Source organism: Bombina bombina, chromosome 2, assembly GCF_027579735.1.
Source record: "Bombina bombina isolate aBomBom1 chromosome 2, aBomBom1.pri, whole genome shotgun sequence".
NCBI classification, from domain to species: Eukaryota; Metazoa; Chordata; class Amphibia; order Anura; family Bombinatoridae; genus Bombina; species Bombina bombina.
In genome coordinates, this window is record NC_069500.1 from 651,126,102 (window position 1) to 651,142,422 (window position 16,321).

The window sequence follows — 16,321 nt, forward strand, 5'->3', positions numbered from 1 at the left end:
CTCTCTTCTTGACACACTGTAATCTGGATTTCGTCCCCATCACTCCACAGACAGCAATAGTCAAGGTTACCAACGACCTACTTACAGCAAAATCCAAAGGCCACTTCTCTCTGCTTATTTCTCCTTGATCTGTCTGCAGCCTTTGACACTGTTGATCACCCTCTTTTGCTCCAAACCTTCCAATCCTTCGGCATCTGCTACACAGCTCTCTCATGATTCTTTTCCTATCTATCTAACTGTACCATTAGTGTAGCCTTCTCCGGAGCATTCTTGGCCCCATTACCTCTTTTTGTTGGGGTACCTCAAGGCTCTGTCCTCGGTCCCCTTCTTTTTTCAATCTACACGTCATTAGGTTCCATAATAAAGTCCCACGGGTTTCAATTTCATTTGTATGCCGATGACGCCAAAATCTAAACCTCTGCATCAGACCTCCTTCCTTACTAACCCGTGTCACTGTCTTTCTCATATCTCATCTTGGATGTTCTCTCACTACCTTAATATAAATCTCTCCAAAACGGAACTCCTTATTTTTCCCCCTTCTTCCAAAATCTCCACCCCCCCCAATTTTCTATAACTGTTGATAATTCCATCATTACCCCTACCCTGCATGGCCGATGTCTTGGTCACACTTGACTCAGACCTTTCCTTCACTCCTCAGTCCTTGGCTAAAGCCTGCCACTTCTACCTTAAAAACATCTCTAAAATTAGACATTTCCTTACACAAGACACAACTAAGATTTTAATCTACTGGCTATCCGGTTATGGCGTCAGCTGATCTGACGCATGTGACGTAGGTGTGTGGAGTGCGGCCATGAATGCTGTTAGAGTAAGCTGCATGTACAGCAGCAACAGCACGGATCAAGCAGACTATTCCCGGCAAGTGCGGCAGTGCAGGCTGAAGGGGCCAGCTACTAGATGGAAGAGTCTAATTTATACAGCACACGCACATCTTTTCTCTGCGACAACGTCAGTCTCTTGGCGGAGGTGCCCTGCCTGAGAACAGCCATGGAATAGGATGGCATGGACGTCGTGCAAGCAAGGAGCCATCATCACTTGGACCGGTAACCTCTATCTTTAGGCCAAATTAGTCTAGTGGCCATAGACACAAAGCCTGGTATATGCTTTAAATGAAAGTTCTGAGGGTTAATATGTATCCTTGAGGAGGAAAATGCTGGACAAATTAAGCATAATAACTTTGGGTATAATAAGTCTGGTAAACTTTGTTGGGAGGGTGAAGTTTTACAGGACATGGTGCAAACCCACATTATAACATTTTATCCAAAAGGTTTTTTCTTGTTTGCTAGAAGGGCAAGTCCCTCACAGTTACCAGTGAAGTAACCCAGATAATAGTCTGGATAAACCACCGGGTGGGTGAAGTACATATAAGTCACTTCTAGGGAGTGAATGCAGAAGTCATAATAGCTCCTTTAATAAATGTAAAGAGAAGGAGTGAATAAGCACTTATATAAGTCCCCCCTCAGGATTGGAGTGGATCCAGTGAAGCAAACCCTTAAATATTTGATTCTTAAAAGTTCTCCTTGTTCCTAATGGGATGTCACTTTTTGAAGCTAAAGAGTTATATGGATTGTATCAAATTTAAATGTTTAAATAAGAAAAAATCCTGGTTAGAATAAGTCTGACATGCTTTGTTGGGAGGGTAAAGATGTATGGATATGTTTCTTTGGTTTTTTACTCTCCTGTAACTCTCTTCTGGTACATGAATAGAGACCCTGTCAATCTGCAAACTATTCACTGCTCTGTTTTTTTTTTACTCTTCTGGTACATGAATATTTACATAGAGCAAATTATTTTAGTTTGTTAATTTAGTCCTACATCTTTTGTACTGTTATCCAATGTCTTATTTCTAATGTTCATTTAATTGCCATGTGATGTTCAATCCTTATCAATACTTGCTATTATTCTAAAATGTATAGCTGTCTTATTCCATAGTTTGAACCTCCCCCAAATTTTGTCTGTTTACTTAACATCTCACCCTGACCAGACCAGAATATAACTTTCCAATTGGCCTTTCCAATTGTCTTTGATTAGCAATCAACAAAATTTAGTGGACTCAGCTGACTCCCCTGCCTGCATATATTTCACACTAGTTTGGGATGTGCATTGCACAGTGGTGCATTGCCTGGGCAGTGTACATTGTAACAATAGCATATGTTCACATTTTCAAAGTGAACATTTTATAAGTGAGGCATTAGCAATAGAATTATACAAGAATTAAGTGAACATTTTATAAGTGAGGCATTAGCAATAGAATTATACAAGAATTAAGTGAACATTTTATAAGTGAGACATTAGCAATAGAATTATACAAGAATTGAACAAGGATTGGGCAAGGGGCAAGAAAAAGGCAGGTACTCTTGTAATATTATGTTTGATATACCTTATTGTTTTCTTATGCAATTGCTACTATAATACTGTGTCTTATGTATTTAACTGGTTCCCTCTTTTTTGTAAAAATGCATCTTCATATTATTTTTTGCTGCCTTTTCTCTATAACAAACTACATTATTCAATTACTCCTTCTCCCTCTCCACCTGCACTCTTCATTAGCCCATCTCTCTTAAACTAACCTTACTTTTGTACTCACGAACATTACCTATTCCTAAACACTCTCCCCCCTGCACCTTGTCTCAAAAGCAGTCTCATTACTGCAAATCTGTATCTCATCTCATGTCACTCTCCCTGTTGCTTTTACTAACTGCTGGTGACATTTCCCCTAATTCTGGTCCCCAACAACTGCCTAGCCGAGCACATCCATGTGTACTGTCCCACAGACTCAAAAAACTGACAACCTTACTCACATTCCTCTTGCATCAAAAGCCACGACCCCTTTCACTTGTGCACTCTGGAACTCTCGCTCTGTTTGCAACAAACTTACTTCTATACATGACTTCTTTATCTCCCACTCCCTCAACCTTCTGGCCCTAACAGAAACCTGTTTCTCTCCCCTTGACACAGCATCCACTGCTGCTCTGTCACATGGGGGTCTCCACTTCAACCACACTCCTAGGTCTGGTAATAGACAAGGAGGTGGTGTAGGTATTTTACTTTTCTCTCGTTGCACCTTTCAACAAATACATCCCATCTCTTCCCTCACATTTTCTTCATTTGAAACCCACATGATTCGCTTATTCTCTCCTCTTTCTATACGTGTTGCAGTCATATACTGACCCCCTGGCTCCTCAACTCAATTTCTAGATCACTTGGCTGCTTGGCTACCTTATTTCCTTTCCTCAGACACCCCTTCCCTCATTCTTGGTGACTTCAACATCCCTCTTGACAATCCCACTACCTCCTCTGCAAAACAACTTCTGCAACTCACTTCCTCTTTCGGTTTGTCACAATGGACTGATTCTCCCACTCACAAAGATGGTCATTCCCTTGACCTGATCTTTAGCTATTTAGCACTCTCTCAAACTTCACAAACTCACCCTTTCCTCTTTCTGACCACCATCTCCTTACTTGCAACATATCATCCCTCCCTACAACTTTCCCTTCTGCTCCTCACACCAAACTTCACAGAAGCATTATGTCATTAGATCAACAACAGCTTTCTAATTCCCTCAAACCTCTCCTCATCCTTCTCCTCCTTTTCCTGCCCTGACCAATCTGCCACTATAACTCCACCCTTACATCCGTCCTTGACAATCTTGCCCCTCTTACCATAACTCGGAAATCAAACACTCATCCTCAGCCCTGGCATACTCCTCTGACACGATACCTACGCAGATGTTCCCCTACTGCTGAGCGGCACTGGAGAAAATCTAGGAATTAAGCTGATTTTCAACATTAAAAATTTATCTTGAACTACTACTGTTACAAACTGCTATTTGTAACTGGCCCTTTAAATGGGAAATTGCCATGCTTCCCTGGATTTTGGAGAAGCCTATTTGCCAGCCTCCTTCCTCATGACTATGGCCCCTGGAAGATTGTGCCCCTGAGAACATATTAACTTTTATTGGGTGTGTGTGGCCCTTTGAGAACCGTCTGGGGACATATTGTGACTTTGGTGAACAATGCCCCTTTAAGACTATGTCCCCAGACCTGTGAAATGACTTGTCCCTGGCTTTCTCCCACTTGGTTCAGTGGATAGGGCTTGCTGAACCCAGTACCACACAGGCAGAGTGTTCCACAGAAAGGGAGCACTATTACAAAAGCATTAGTTTTCATTGTGTGCCTTTAAGAGTTAATTTTGTTCAATTCTAAATACAAGTTTGCTGGGATCAGCTCTAATTAAGTTTAGTGATAAAACATTCCCATTGTCTAATCAGACTGCTAGTAGTGATAAGGTGGACTGCATTGTTTTCTTGTTATCTGCTGAAGAAATGTAATTCTACTATGGCCTGTAAAAGGGCGTTGTCTCTATCTAAAAGTATCAAATGTGTGATTGGGGATTTTATGCCTCCCCCTGAGAGTGTCTTTTTTGCATGTAACCTCAATAAAAACCAGGCTGTGTGTTCCAGCACATGAGACCTATTCTGACCCTCTAACTTGCAGCATTGACTCATGTTTGTAGTGGACAAGCTATAATCACTACAGGGATTGCTATGCTCTTCATACTCCCTTAGCTACTGAGCTCCTGTAAGAGCTCTTGTTCCTGATCCTGCTTTGCTCTAAAGAAGGAAGAGGTTCACCTACTGGAGCCTGGTCGTAGGTCCAGGGCGCAGAGCAGACGGCGAGATACCAACCCAGCAGCGGTGGTTCGTAGAGTCTGCATTACGTATGGTGGCTACGCAGTAGTTATAGTGTCTACGGTGCTGATGATCCTTGGGTGACCGCTAGGAGCATCCTTTTCTACGGTCCAACTTCCAGCCAGCCTGGAGGCAACCGTAACTACTATTCTGCCCTTAATTTCCATAAGCAACATTACTTCTCTACTCTTATCTCTAATCTTTCTTCAAACCCAAAACGTTTATTCTCCACTTTCAATACCCTTCTCTGCCCTCCCCCACCTCCTAATACAACTTCTCTGTCAGCTCAAGACTTTGCCAGCCACTTCAATAACAAAATCGACTCCATCAGAAATGAAATCAGCTCTCAACATAATACCTTTCTCACACCCTCAAATGCTCTCAATCAACCACAACCCACATAACCTTAAACTTAGCTCATTCTCCCCTGTCACTGAGAAAGAAGTTTCGGCACTTATACTGCGCTCTCACCTCACTACCTGTCCCCTTGACCCTATCCCCTCACAGCTACTCCCCTCCCTCTCTGCTACCCTCACCCCTATACTCACACACACTTTCAACCTCTCCCACAGCACCGCTATATTTCCCTCATCGCTGAAACATGTACTGGTGACACCTATCCTCAAAAAACCTTCCCTTGATCCTACCTCCCCATCCAACTACCGCACTATTTCCCTCCTCCCTCTTGCATCATAGCTTCTCGAAAAACTAGTTTATGCACGCCTATCCCATTTACTTACAATAAACTCCCTCCTTGACGCACTGCAATCTGGATTTCGTCCCCATCACTCCACAGAGACAGCAATTGTTAAGCTTACCAACGACCTACTTACAGCAAAATCAAAAGGCCACTTCTCTCTGCTTATCCTCCTTGATCTGTCTGCAGCCTTTGACACTGTTGACCACCCTCTTTTACTCAAAACCCTCCAATCCTTCGGCATCTGTGACACAGCCCTCTCGTGGCTCTCTTCCTACCTGTCAAACCGTACCTTTAGTGTAGCCTTCTCTGGGGCCTCCTCTGCCCCGTCACCACTTTCTGTCGGAGTACCGAAAGGCTCTGTCCTCGGTCCCCTTCTCTTCTCAATCTACACGTCATCACTAGGTTCCCTAATAAAGTCCCACGGTTTCCAATATCATTTGTATGCCGTCGACACCCAAATTTACTTCTCTGCACCAGACCTATCTCCTTCCTTGCTAACCAGTCTCAACTGTCTTTCTCACATCTCTAACTGGATGTCCTCTCACTACCTCAAGCTAAATCTCTCAAACTGAGCTCCTTATTTTCCCCCTTTCCTCAAAACTCTCCACCCTCAATCTCTCTGTCGACAACTCCATCATTACCCCTACCCTGCATGCCCGATGTCTCGGGGTCACATTTGACTCTGATCTTTCTTACACTCCTCACATTGTCCTTGGCTAAAGCCTTCTGCTTCCACCTTAAAAACATCTCTAAAATTAGACACTTCCTTACACAAGACACAACTAAGATTTTAATCCACTCTCTTTCTTTCCCGCCTTGATTACTGCAGCTCTGTCCTATCTGGTCTCCCCACCTGCCGCCTAGCTCTTTTACAATCCATAATGAATGCCTCTGCCAGACTCATCTTCCTTACACGTCGCTCTTCATCTGCTGCAGCTCTCTGCCAATCCCTTCACTGGCTTCCTCTTGCCTCTAGGATCAAACACAAAATTCTCATTCTGACATACAAAGCCCTCAACTGCACTGCTCCCCCCTATATCTCAAACCTTGTCTCCAGATACTCTCCCTCCCGTCCCCTTCGCTCTGCTCATGACCTCCTACTCTCCTCTCTTGTCACCTCATCACACTCCAGTTTACAGGACTTCTCCAGACTGGCTCCCATCTTGTGGAACTCTCTGCCTCGCACCACAAGACTCCCTTCTAGTTTTAAAAGCTTCAAGTGCTCCCAAAAGGCCCTACTGTTCAGGGATGCATACACCTACACTAACCTTTCCTAATACCAGTTCCTCTCCTCCATTGCTATCCCCTGAACGCCCTTAGCATGTGAGCCTAAGAGTCCAGCTGTTTGTAGATCACCTTCTTAAGAGCTGACTACAACAGTGCAACTCTTGGCAGGGCCCTCTACCAATTTGATCCCTATAATTGTTTTGTTGTACTCCCCCTTTGTTTATAGCGCTGCGGAAACTGTTGGTGCTCTACAAATAACCGATAATAAAAAATAATAATGTTGAATTGAATGGTTATATCTGACCTGAATGGTTATATTGTCAAGCTAAGCTATAACCTAAGACTGAAGGACTTTTAAACAGAAAGACAAGTCCCTCACAGAGCTATCAGTGAAGCAAACCAGATAGTAGGATTTCTGTTATCAGACAGCAGACTGTAGCTACAGGGAACAGCACGGTATTGTAAAAAGGGTTAAAGTCTAAGTAACTCAGCGGGTGGGTGAAATACACGCAAAACTGATATAAACAGCCTAAGGTCATGGATTAAAGTGTACATTTTCTTGGCAAAGAAACGGAATATATAATCAATTTAGGTTAAGAGGAAAAGATATAGAAGTCTCACCAATGGGCTGGAGTGTACCTAGTGAAGCAAACCCGTGGACACTATTCCCTTAGAAGATACGCTGGCTCACGTTTGAAAGATAGTCAAGCTAAATACTCATACAGACTTTTGTAATCTGAGAGACATTCTTAGTTAATTCATCATACTGTTCTGCTATATTCCTTTACTTTTATCTAGGAAAAGTGAAGTATTTTCCTGAGCAGGAGAGCTAAAAAGTATTACATTCTCTTTGTATGTATATAAATATCTGGTATGCGAATATAGAGAGAAGTTTTGGCTAGCCTGGTGTTGAAAATAGTATGAACCATACATCTAAATAGTGCATGATTGGAGGCAGGTTTTTGGCCACATGATTTTCTTAGTTAGGAAGATATATCTTAGCGACGATTAATGTTATTGAATTTGAGATAGGCACTAAGAGTAACACAGGAAGTAATTGTACAAATGTAGATGTTATATTGTCTTGGATATTATATTTCTAAAATACCTCTGTAAATCTATTAGTAAAGAACACTCTGTATATCTGCAACGGTAAAGCTTAGGGGAGTGAGGGATTTCTTTTCCATATGAACACTTGGGCTTTAGTTTTTTTCCTTTTTTTTTTTTCTTGAAAGTAAGTCATAATTGTATGTGAGATAAGCACTAAGAATAACACACAGGAAGCAATTGTATAAATATAGGTGTGATATTGTCTTGGATATTATATATCTAAAATATCTCTGTAAATCTATTAGTAAGAGCACTGTAAGGGTAAAGCTTAGAGGGGGTGAGGGATTGTTTCCTTCCCATATGAACACTTGGATTTTCTTTCTCTTTTTGTGTTGAAAGTAAATCATAATCTAATACACAACATCTCAATAATTAATTCTTTTTGCCCATAGTAGGCATAATAATAGCTTAACTCTTCTCAGGGTGAATAGTTAATTGATATAATCAGATATATTACAAATATTCACTTATTGGTTTTTCTTTCTGCACGATATTGTTTCACTTACATATTCTACATATGGAGAAATTTGTACATAAAGTTAGAATTAAATCTCCAGAAATGCCCCCTAAAAGACAAAAAAGGTAAAACAAGTGCTGCATTACAAGACAGCATTGTTTAAGAAAATATAGCGGTAAAGATGGATACAGACACACAATCATTAGTCAAAGCTATATATGAGGCAATGAGCCCATAATTTGATCAGCTTAGACAGGATGTGTTAACACTTACTAATACACTCATTTAATAACAGGATTGAAGCAGCGAAATTACGTATATCAGATATAGAGGATAGAATGAATACAGCAGAGCAGGATACAAGTTTCTATTGATCTTCACTAAACTCTAGGATAGATGATCTTGAGGATAGATCTAGAAGGAACAACCTTAGAATTATTGGAGTACCAGAGATTTAAATAAATTAATGTCAGAAAAGTTACCCTCGCTGTTAGAAATGCCAGGCCAGAAGCATCAGCTTATTGTAGAGTCCATAGAATAGGGTAGAAAAAAATAAGATCAGATGGGTCAGATAGCTAGGCCAATTATAGCTAAAATGTTAAACGTTCAAGACAAAGTTGAACTATTAAATTTCTATCGTTAAAAAAAAGTCTTGTTGGAGGGATATAAAATGTTATTTCAGGATTACTCAATGGAAACAACCCATCGTAGAAAGGTAATGACTCCCATGAACTCAAATAATTAAGAAAGGATACAAAGCTAGGATTAAGGTACTTAAGGATAATTCATTGAACATATTAAACACGCAACAGGAAGCAAATAGATTCTTAGAAGAGAGTGAGTAAGAAGGATAAATGTATACCCATTTAAATGATTAAGAACTCTAAATAATAAGAAATATTAATGGAACATATACCAGGTGATTGGTTCAATTTTAATTAGTTCCCCCCCCCTCCTTTTTTTTTTTCTCTTCCTCTCCTCCAGCTAAAGCAGTACTTCCCAATTTTAATCTTTTCTATTACTCTATTTTGGTACATAACATGAGTAAAGGGAGGCATATTTCTGACGATGGATAAAATAAATATTAATTTGATATCATGGAATATTAGAGGCATAACCTCACCTATTAAAAGAAAAATGATCATAAAGCACATTAAAAAACTTAGGTGCAACATTGCTTTCCTACAGGAAACCTATATACAGCAAAATTAAGCAATTAAACTTAGAACAGATTGGGTAGGTGAAGTTATAGCAACAGTGGGAAATGCTAGAAAACGAGGGGTAGCAATACGGATACATAAAAATTTGAAGTATAAAATGATCCATTCATAGATGTTGATGGTAGATTTATAATTTTACAGTTGGACATAATGGGGCAAACCTATGTACTCTGCAATGTTTACGGCCAGAATAATCACACAAGAGAATTTTGGGACAAAATGAAAACAAAACTGTCACAATTTATAGATAGTAAATTGATTGTTGCAGGTGATTTTAATCTTATTGCACAATACCCGTTAGATAGTATTATAGGGGGAGAGGGGTGCACCAAAAAAGCATGAAACCTTATTATTTAGAAAGTTCAGGAGCGCATTAAATTTAAAGGATATATGGCGTATAAAAAATCCTGATATGAAAGGATTTACTTGCAAATCTAGTACATATAAAACTAATATCTCGAATAGGTTATATACTAATTAATGAAAAATTAACCGGTCTAGTGGAAGCAGATATTGAAAATATTCTTATTTCAGATCATGCCCCAATTTCAGTGGCAATAACAATGGGTGCGTCACGGAAAAGTACTGCTACGTATTCTTCCCAAAATATCTTTATACAAATGTAAAATTTAAGAATTGGCTGATAGAAACTTGGAAGAATTTTGAATATTTTAATGTAAATTCAGTAACAAGTCCTGAGACATATTGGGATGCCTCTAAGGCGGTACTTCGAGAAGAAATAAAAGTTTATATAGATTATGATAAAAACAATCGGATACAGGACGTACAGTTAACTAACCAGCTTTCAAATGCATATAATGCCTATGTTCGGGAAGCATCAGCTATAAATTGGCAAAAGTATCTACGGGCTAAAAAAGAAAGAGAAATCTTCCTTCAGCAAAATGCTACTAGTGAGGTTGTGAGAACCAATGCGCGGTTATATAAATTTGGAGGTAAGATAAGAAAAAAATCTGTCTAATTTAGTTAAACAAAATAGGGGCTCTAATTACATATCAGCATTACAATGTAAAGAAAAAAGGCTAACCCAGTCCACTGAAATTAGTGCAGAATTTTTGGAATATTATAAACAGATTTTTTTTACCTAAAGAAATCAATGAATTGAATAAAAAGGCCTTTTGGAATACCTGCAATGTTCCATGTTTGGATGAAGAGGCCCGGAAGTTAATGAATTAATCAATTATTAAAGAGGAAGTTATTCAGGCGATAAGAGAGTAGCCTTAATAAAGCTGCAGGACCAGATACACTGCCAGCTGAATATTATAAAATTTTGTCAGAGCAAGTTGTGGACACGTCTTTTTGATGCATACTTCTCTAAGGTCACATAATATCCAGTAATTTTAGTAGCTCTTTAATTGCCCTTGTGCCAAGAAAGGGAAGAACCCAGAAAAATTTGATTCCTATGGTCCGATCTCGCTGTTAAATATGTATTACAAGCTATTGACTAGTATCTTAGTAGCTAGACTACAGAAAATTTTAGCCAAATTCACATTGACCAAACAGGATTTTTGAAGGGTAGATCTTCCTTCTCTAACTTGAGGAAACTATTAACAGTGGATTATTATAATATACAGAAGGAAAATGAGGATATGGATACAGAGGATAAGACAGTTATTGTGCTAGACTGAAAAGGCCTTCTATTCCATCAGTTGGGATCATTTATTTGTAGCTTTGTAACAATTTGGCTTTAAGGGTCCCTTTTTGTCATTCAGGCCTTGTATAGCAAACCGAGGTCGGCACTGATAGTTAATGGATTATGTACAGAATATTTTCAACTGTATCAAGGTACTTTCCCCATTATTGTTTAAGTATTGAACCTCTAGCAATTGCGCTCCGTAATAGTATTAAGGGCATAATAGTAGGAGCCATAGACATCCAAATATCAATGTCAGTATATGGCCGGGTTATAATACAATATATTTAATAAATATTCTTTAAAATTAAACCCCAATAAAATGCATATACAAAACCATAAAATTAATATAAATTCCTAAGTTCTTTTTATTAGTTAAAATTGATAGACTCATTGAATTATATTTATAGAGAACCAGACAGGAATCAATACTGTACAAGTTTAAATTGTTATAATACGCTATGCAAAGATCATAAGTTACCTTGTTTATTAACCTTATTCACAATTGAATTGCATCAAAATACCACAATGAAATACCAGAATCTGAGCCACTAACATTCAGGCAGTACAATCGGCTATATAGCCACAATTTATCCTATATAATTCCAATTTAAAACATCAGAAATTGTATATATTATTTGTGCAAACAACCAACTCCTATGCCAATTTATCTAAGCTGAAATAAATTCTAAGTTATCTACAATTAAGACAATTCTAAAATATATATAATTGCAACGATAAATTACTTGGCACTAAGGATTAGTTTTAAAATTCACAGGCTATGAAATACAAGGTTAAAATACTATTTATTTATTTTTTAAATCTGTTAACTGCAGCAACAATTAATATATTTGTTTAAATTTTACCTTATATTTAGCAACCTTATACTTTACCAGATAACCAATGAATATTTCGGATTCCATAATTTTTCAATAAGTCCATTTCACATCAGAATACAAAAGTATTTTGCAATGTGGATAAGAAGGGTAGCCCAAGACTATCTCCATGCTTGGGGTTAAGTCATGTGCTGTAACCCCACCCCTTTTTGTTTTGTACCATCATTGGTGAATTGGTTAGGCCCTTCATTGGTTCCCTGGCAATGCATGGTTACTAGGGAAACGCATCTTTAACAGTGAAAACTTTTGACACTAATTCTCGCATCACAACACCGGGGGCAACATGACGGCTTAATTTAATTATTCCTATACAGTAAAAACATTGCTTTAAAAATGTTTGTTTAAAATGCTATAATTTCTTTATATTAATAAGTTACATATTCAAATACACATGGGTCACAGTATCACTTTCTGATTATTCCAAGACCACACGTGAACATATTCCACTTATAATATATAAAATGCGTTTAAAACCATATTTTCTATGAAACAATTCAAAAAGGACTACAATATCGTCATCCTGGATTCAATTTCTTTCTTCAGTCATTCCCTCAACATACCTTGAGATCAGCAAATATGTGATTTTCACACAATTATATCTACATTGGATTATTATCACATACAGATTAATATTTCATATCTGTATTTCTCTTGTAAGGTGTATCCAGTCCACGGATCATCCATTACTTGTGGGATATTCTCCTTCCCAACAGGAAGTTGCAAGAGTATCACCCACAGTAGAACTGCTATATAGCTCCTCCCCTAACTGCCATATCCAGTCATTCTTTTGCAACTCTCAACATAGCTGGAGGTAGTAAGAGGAAAGTGGTGTAATATAGTTAGTTTTTTCTTCAATCAAAAGTTTGTTTTTAAATGGTACTGGAGATGTACTATTTTATCTCGGGCAGCATTTAGAAGAAGAATCTGCCTGCGTTTTTCTATGATCTTAGCAGAAGTAACTAAGATCCACTGCTGTTTTCACATATGTCTGAGGAGTGAGGTAACTTCAGAGGGAGAATGGCGTGCAGGGTAGGGCTGTCAAAAATAATCGTTTTTTTTGTAGATGCATCGCAATGCGGCATAAAACGATTCTGCATCGATGCGCTGAGGCGCGAGAATCGATTCACGTTACCCACGTGACCCCGCCTCCAGGACAAGTAACAGAAAGTGCGCAAAAGTGCACGGTACAGCGTTCTGACGTCACGTCACCCAATAAAGCAACATGGGCACTCCATGGGCGGTCTCTGGAAGTGCCGAAGTTACGCAGTAGGAGCAGGACTGTTGCCTGAGAGATTGATGATGGTGATGACTATTCCGACTCAGAGTATACACGGCGGTATACAGTTACACGGTGGGCTCATTTTTATTTTGTGGGAGACAGAGACAGAGGAGGAGACCTATGGTGAGAAACTAATAACTTTAAAAGCTTTTTTATTTACCAAAACGTCGTACATTTTGCCAATGCCATTGCCATGCCATAATTTGAATTGCCTATTCCATTGCCTACTTGCCTAGTAATTACTAATTAGCTTACTGAAAGAGCACAATAAGGGGTACAGAACAACAATAAGGGGTACAATTAAATTAATTATCAAATCAATATTATTTACTTAACGCTACTACTACTGACTGACTAACTGAGGCTCAGGCTGCTGCATAATTGCAAATTGCTGCATTATTGAATATTGCCTATATAAAATGTATTATAAATAATAAATAGTATACTATTGTCTATTACTCTCTAATCTATCTGTTGTTCACATGGATGCCGGTCTGTGGCCCCTCTACAATACTACAATCAATAATCTTGTAGATGTTTTTCACATGGATGCCTTGCCTGGTCTGAAGTGCAAATATTTTAAATATATACTTATATTATATATATTATATATATAATAATAGTATACTATTTATTTAATATAATACATTTTATGCATGTGGTGAGAGTGCTTTCTTAAAAGATGCCACATGCCAATCCGAAGAACCCAATCCCTGTTTTATAAGTTATTTAACAAGGCTAAAAGCTGCATTTTTAAATATACTAAACTACAGGCCATAAAACCCAATTTTTGATTCAAGAAAGTGCATGCAATTTGAAACAACTTTCCCTATTATATCATTTGCTTATCCTTTGTTGAAATGCATCGCCTCCTTGTGTCGTGCACTGTGTGTTGCGCATTGCTATTTCATCAACAAATTATATCTGAGAAGTATTAAGCAAATTAAATAATAGAAGTTAGTTATATTGTTTATTTAAAATTGTATTCTCTATCTGAATCATGAAAGTAAATGTTTGGGTTTCATTGCACCTTTAAGTGTGTAATATATTACAGTAACTTAGTGTCAGTGAGTGATGTCCCCTGCAATGCAATTAGTTTTAAAAATTGTTGGCAAAATATATGGCAAGTAGTTGAAGTTACTAGTACTTGTTGATTTTACATTTGACAGAGTTAGACGTTGACAACAACATCATACGTCACATATGTACATGTCATGCTAAAATGACAGAGGGAGACAAAAAAGATAGAGAGATAAAAAATGCACCTAGCATTTTAAAAGCAAGCATCTGGGCACATTTTGGATTTTATGAACATACTGGAATACTACTAACTTGAGAAATAATGTTGGATGTTTTCACTCTGAGATGCTAACCGCTGCCGCCAGTGCCACTGCCAAGGAAATAACAAGACTAGCTGAAGCTCATCAGCCAAGAATTGATGCAATGCTGTCAACTTTGCCGCCCAACTCTGAAAAAGGGAAGAGAATAACCAAAGCTGTGGCAACTTTCATAGCGAAGGACCTACGGCCTTACTCTGTTGTGGAAAACCTTGGGTTTCGCAACCTGTTGAACACGCTAGAGCCACGTTATAAGATCCCGTCACGCAATTACTTAACAGAAAACGTTATACCTGCACTCTACCACGAAACAAAAGCTCAGGTAATTGCATCAATGAGCCAAGCCAGTCGAGTCACATTATCGTGTGATTCATGGACTTCATTCACGACGGAGTCTTATGTAACAGTAACTGCACATTACGTTAGCAAGGACTGGAAGATCTTGTCGCATGTGCTGCAAACGAGAGCAGTTTATGAGTCTCACACGGGTTCTCATCTGGCGGAGCTACTGTCTCGTGTCGTGGAAGAATGGCAGCTGTCCGATAAATCTGTAGTGCTTGTGACAGACAATGGGTCGAACATGATTGTTGCTGCTCAAGTTGGAAAATTCCCTCATGTAAAATGCTTCGCCCATACACTGAATCTCGCATCCCAGCGGGTGCTGAAAGTGGCCACGCTCTCCAGGCTTTTAGGCAGAGTGCGACGAATATCAACATTTTTTCACCGCAGCACTACAGCAAACCACTGTCTGAAAGAAAAACAGAAATGTCTTGGCCTGAAGAATCATAAGCTGATAACTGATGTGACAACAAGGTGGAACAGCTCATATGACATGGTCGAGAGGTTCCTAGAACAGCAACCTGCAATCTGTGCCACATTGTTGTCTCCAGAAGTCAGAAAAAGTGTGTCAGATCTCTGCACTCTCAACGAAACAGATGTGTCAAATGCAGAGGATGCTGTGAGTGCATTAAAGCCAATTAAAGATGCAACCACACTGATGTCAGAAGAGCGCAATCCAACTGTTTCTCTCATTGCCCCTCTAAATGCACATCTGCTCCAGAACATGACAGACACCATGGGAGACACATCCATGAGATCAAGAATGCCATCAAAACAGATCTCCTGAAGAGGTACAGCAGTGAGGCAGAGAAGAAGATACTTCATACAGCCTCTGCCCTGGATCCTCGTTTTAAGGGACTGCCTTTTATGCTCACAGAGGAGGAGAGATTGGAGATATACAGAGGAGTGACTGAGGAGGCTGCATCCTTGGAGGTAATTTTAATTGCATCATGTTTCTTGAAAAATGTATAAATTGAAAACAAACATAAAACATACCATCCATAACAAAATAGGCTTAGCTAGCTAGCAGTAGCTTGCTTAGTAGCTAGTTTAATGAGTACAAGGTTTATTATATAAGTCAGTTTGAAAACGCCAGTCAGTCAACTTTCCTCCTCCTCCGTCCACTCCCGAGTCCTAATAGATGTGAGCTGTTACTGTCTCTCTGAGCATACACATAGCATTAGCTGGCTGCTTGAGGTAATAATGAATGCTATTTTTTCTATTCTTTTGTTCAAACACAGATTGAGTGTACTAGTAGTTACATCTAGGAGGACAAACGTGGATGAAGTGCCACTGCCTGAGGGAAAAGCAACTCTGGAAGAAGAATCACCCATCGAGGAGGATAACCCTTCTCCTCCCAAAAGAAAGTCCACATCGCTGCTCATGATTTTGCTGG

At 39.0% G+C, this 16,321-nt stretch overlaps 1 protein-coding gene across 1 annotated transcript in view; it reads left to right on the forward strand.

Moving 5' to 3' along the window:
* The window catches only part of LOC128647210 (RNA exonuclease 1 homolog), a 681,669-nt gene that overhangs the window by 6,247 nt on the left and 659,101 nt on the right, over nt 1–16,321 (forward strand). The window contains exon 2 of the mRNA XM_053699994.1: nt 10,110–10,376. Within this exon, the coding sequence (XP_053555969.1) occupies nt 10,110–10,376 (267 nt within the window). The remainder of the gene's footprint in view (nt 1–10,109; nt 10,377–16,321) is intronic.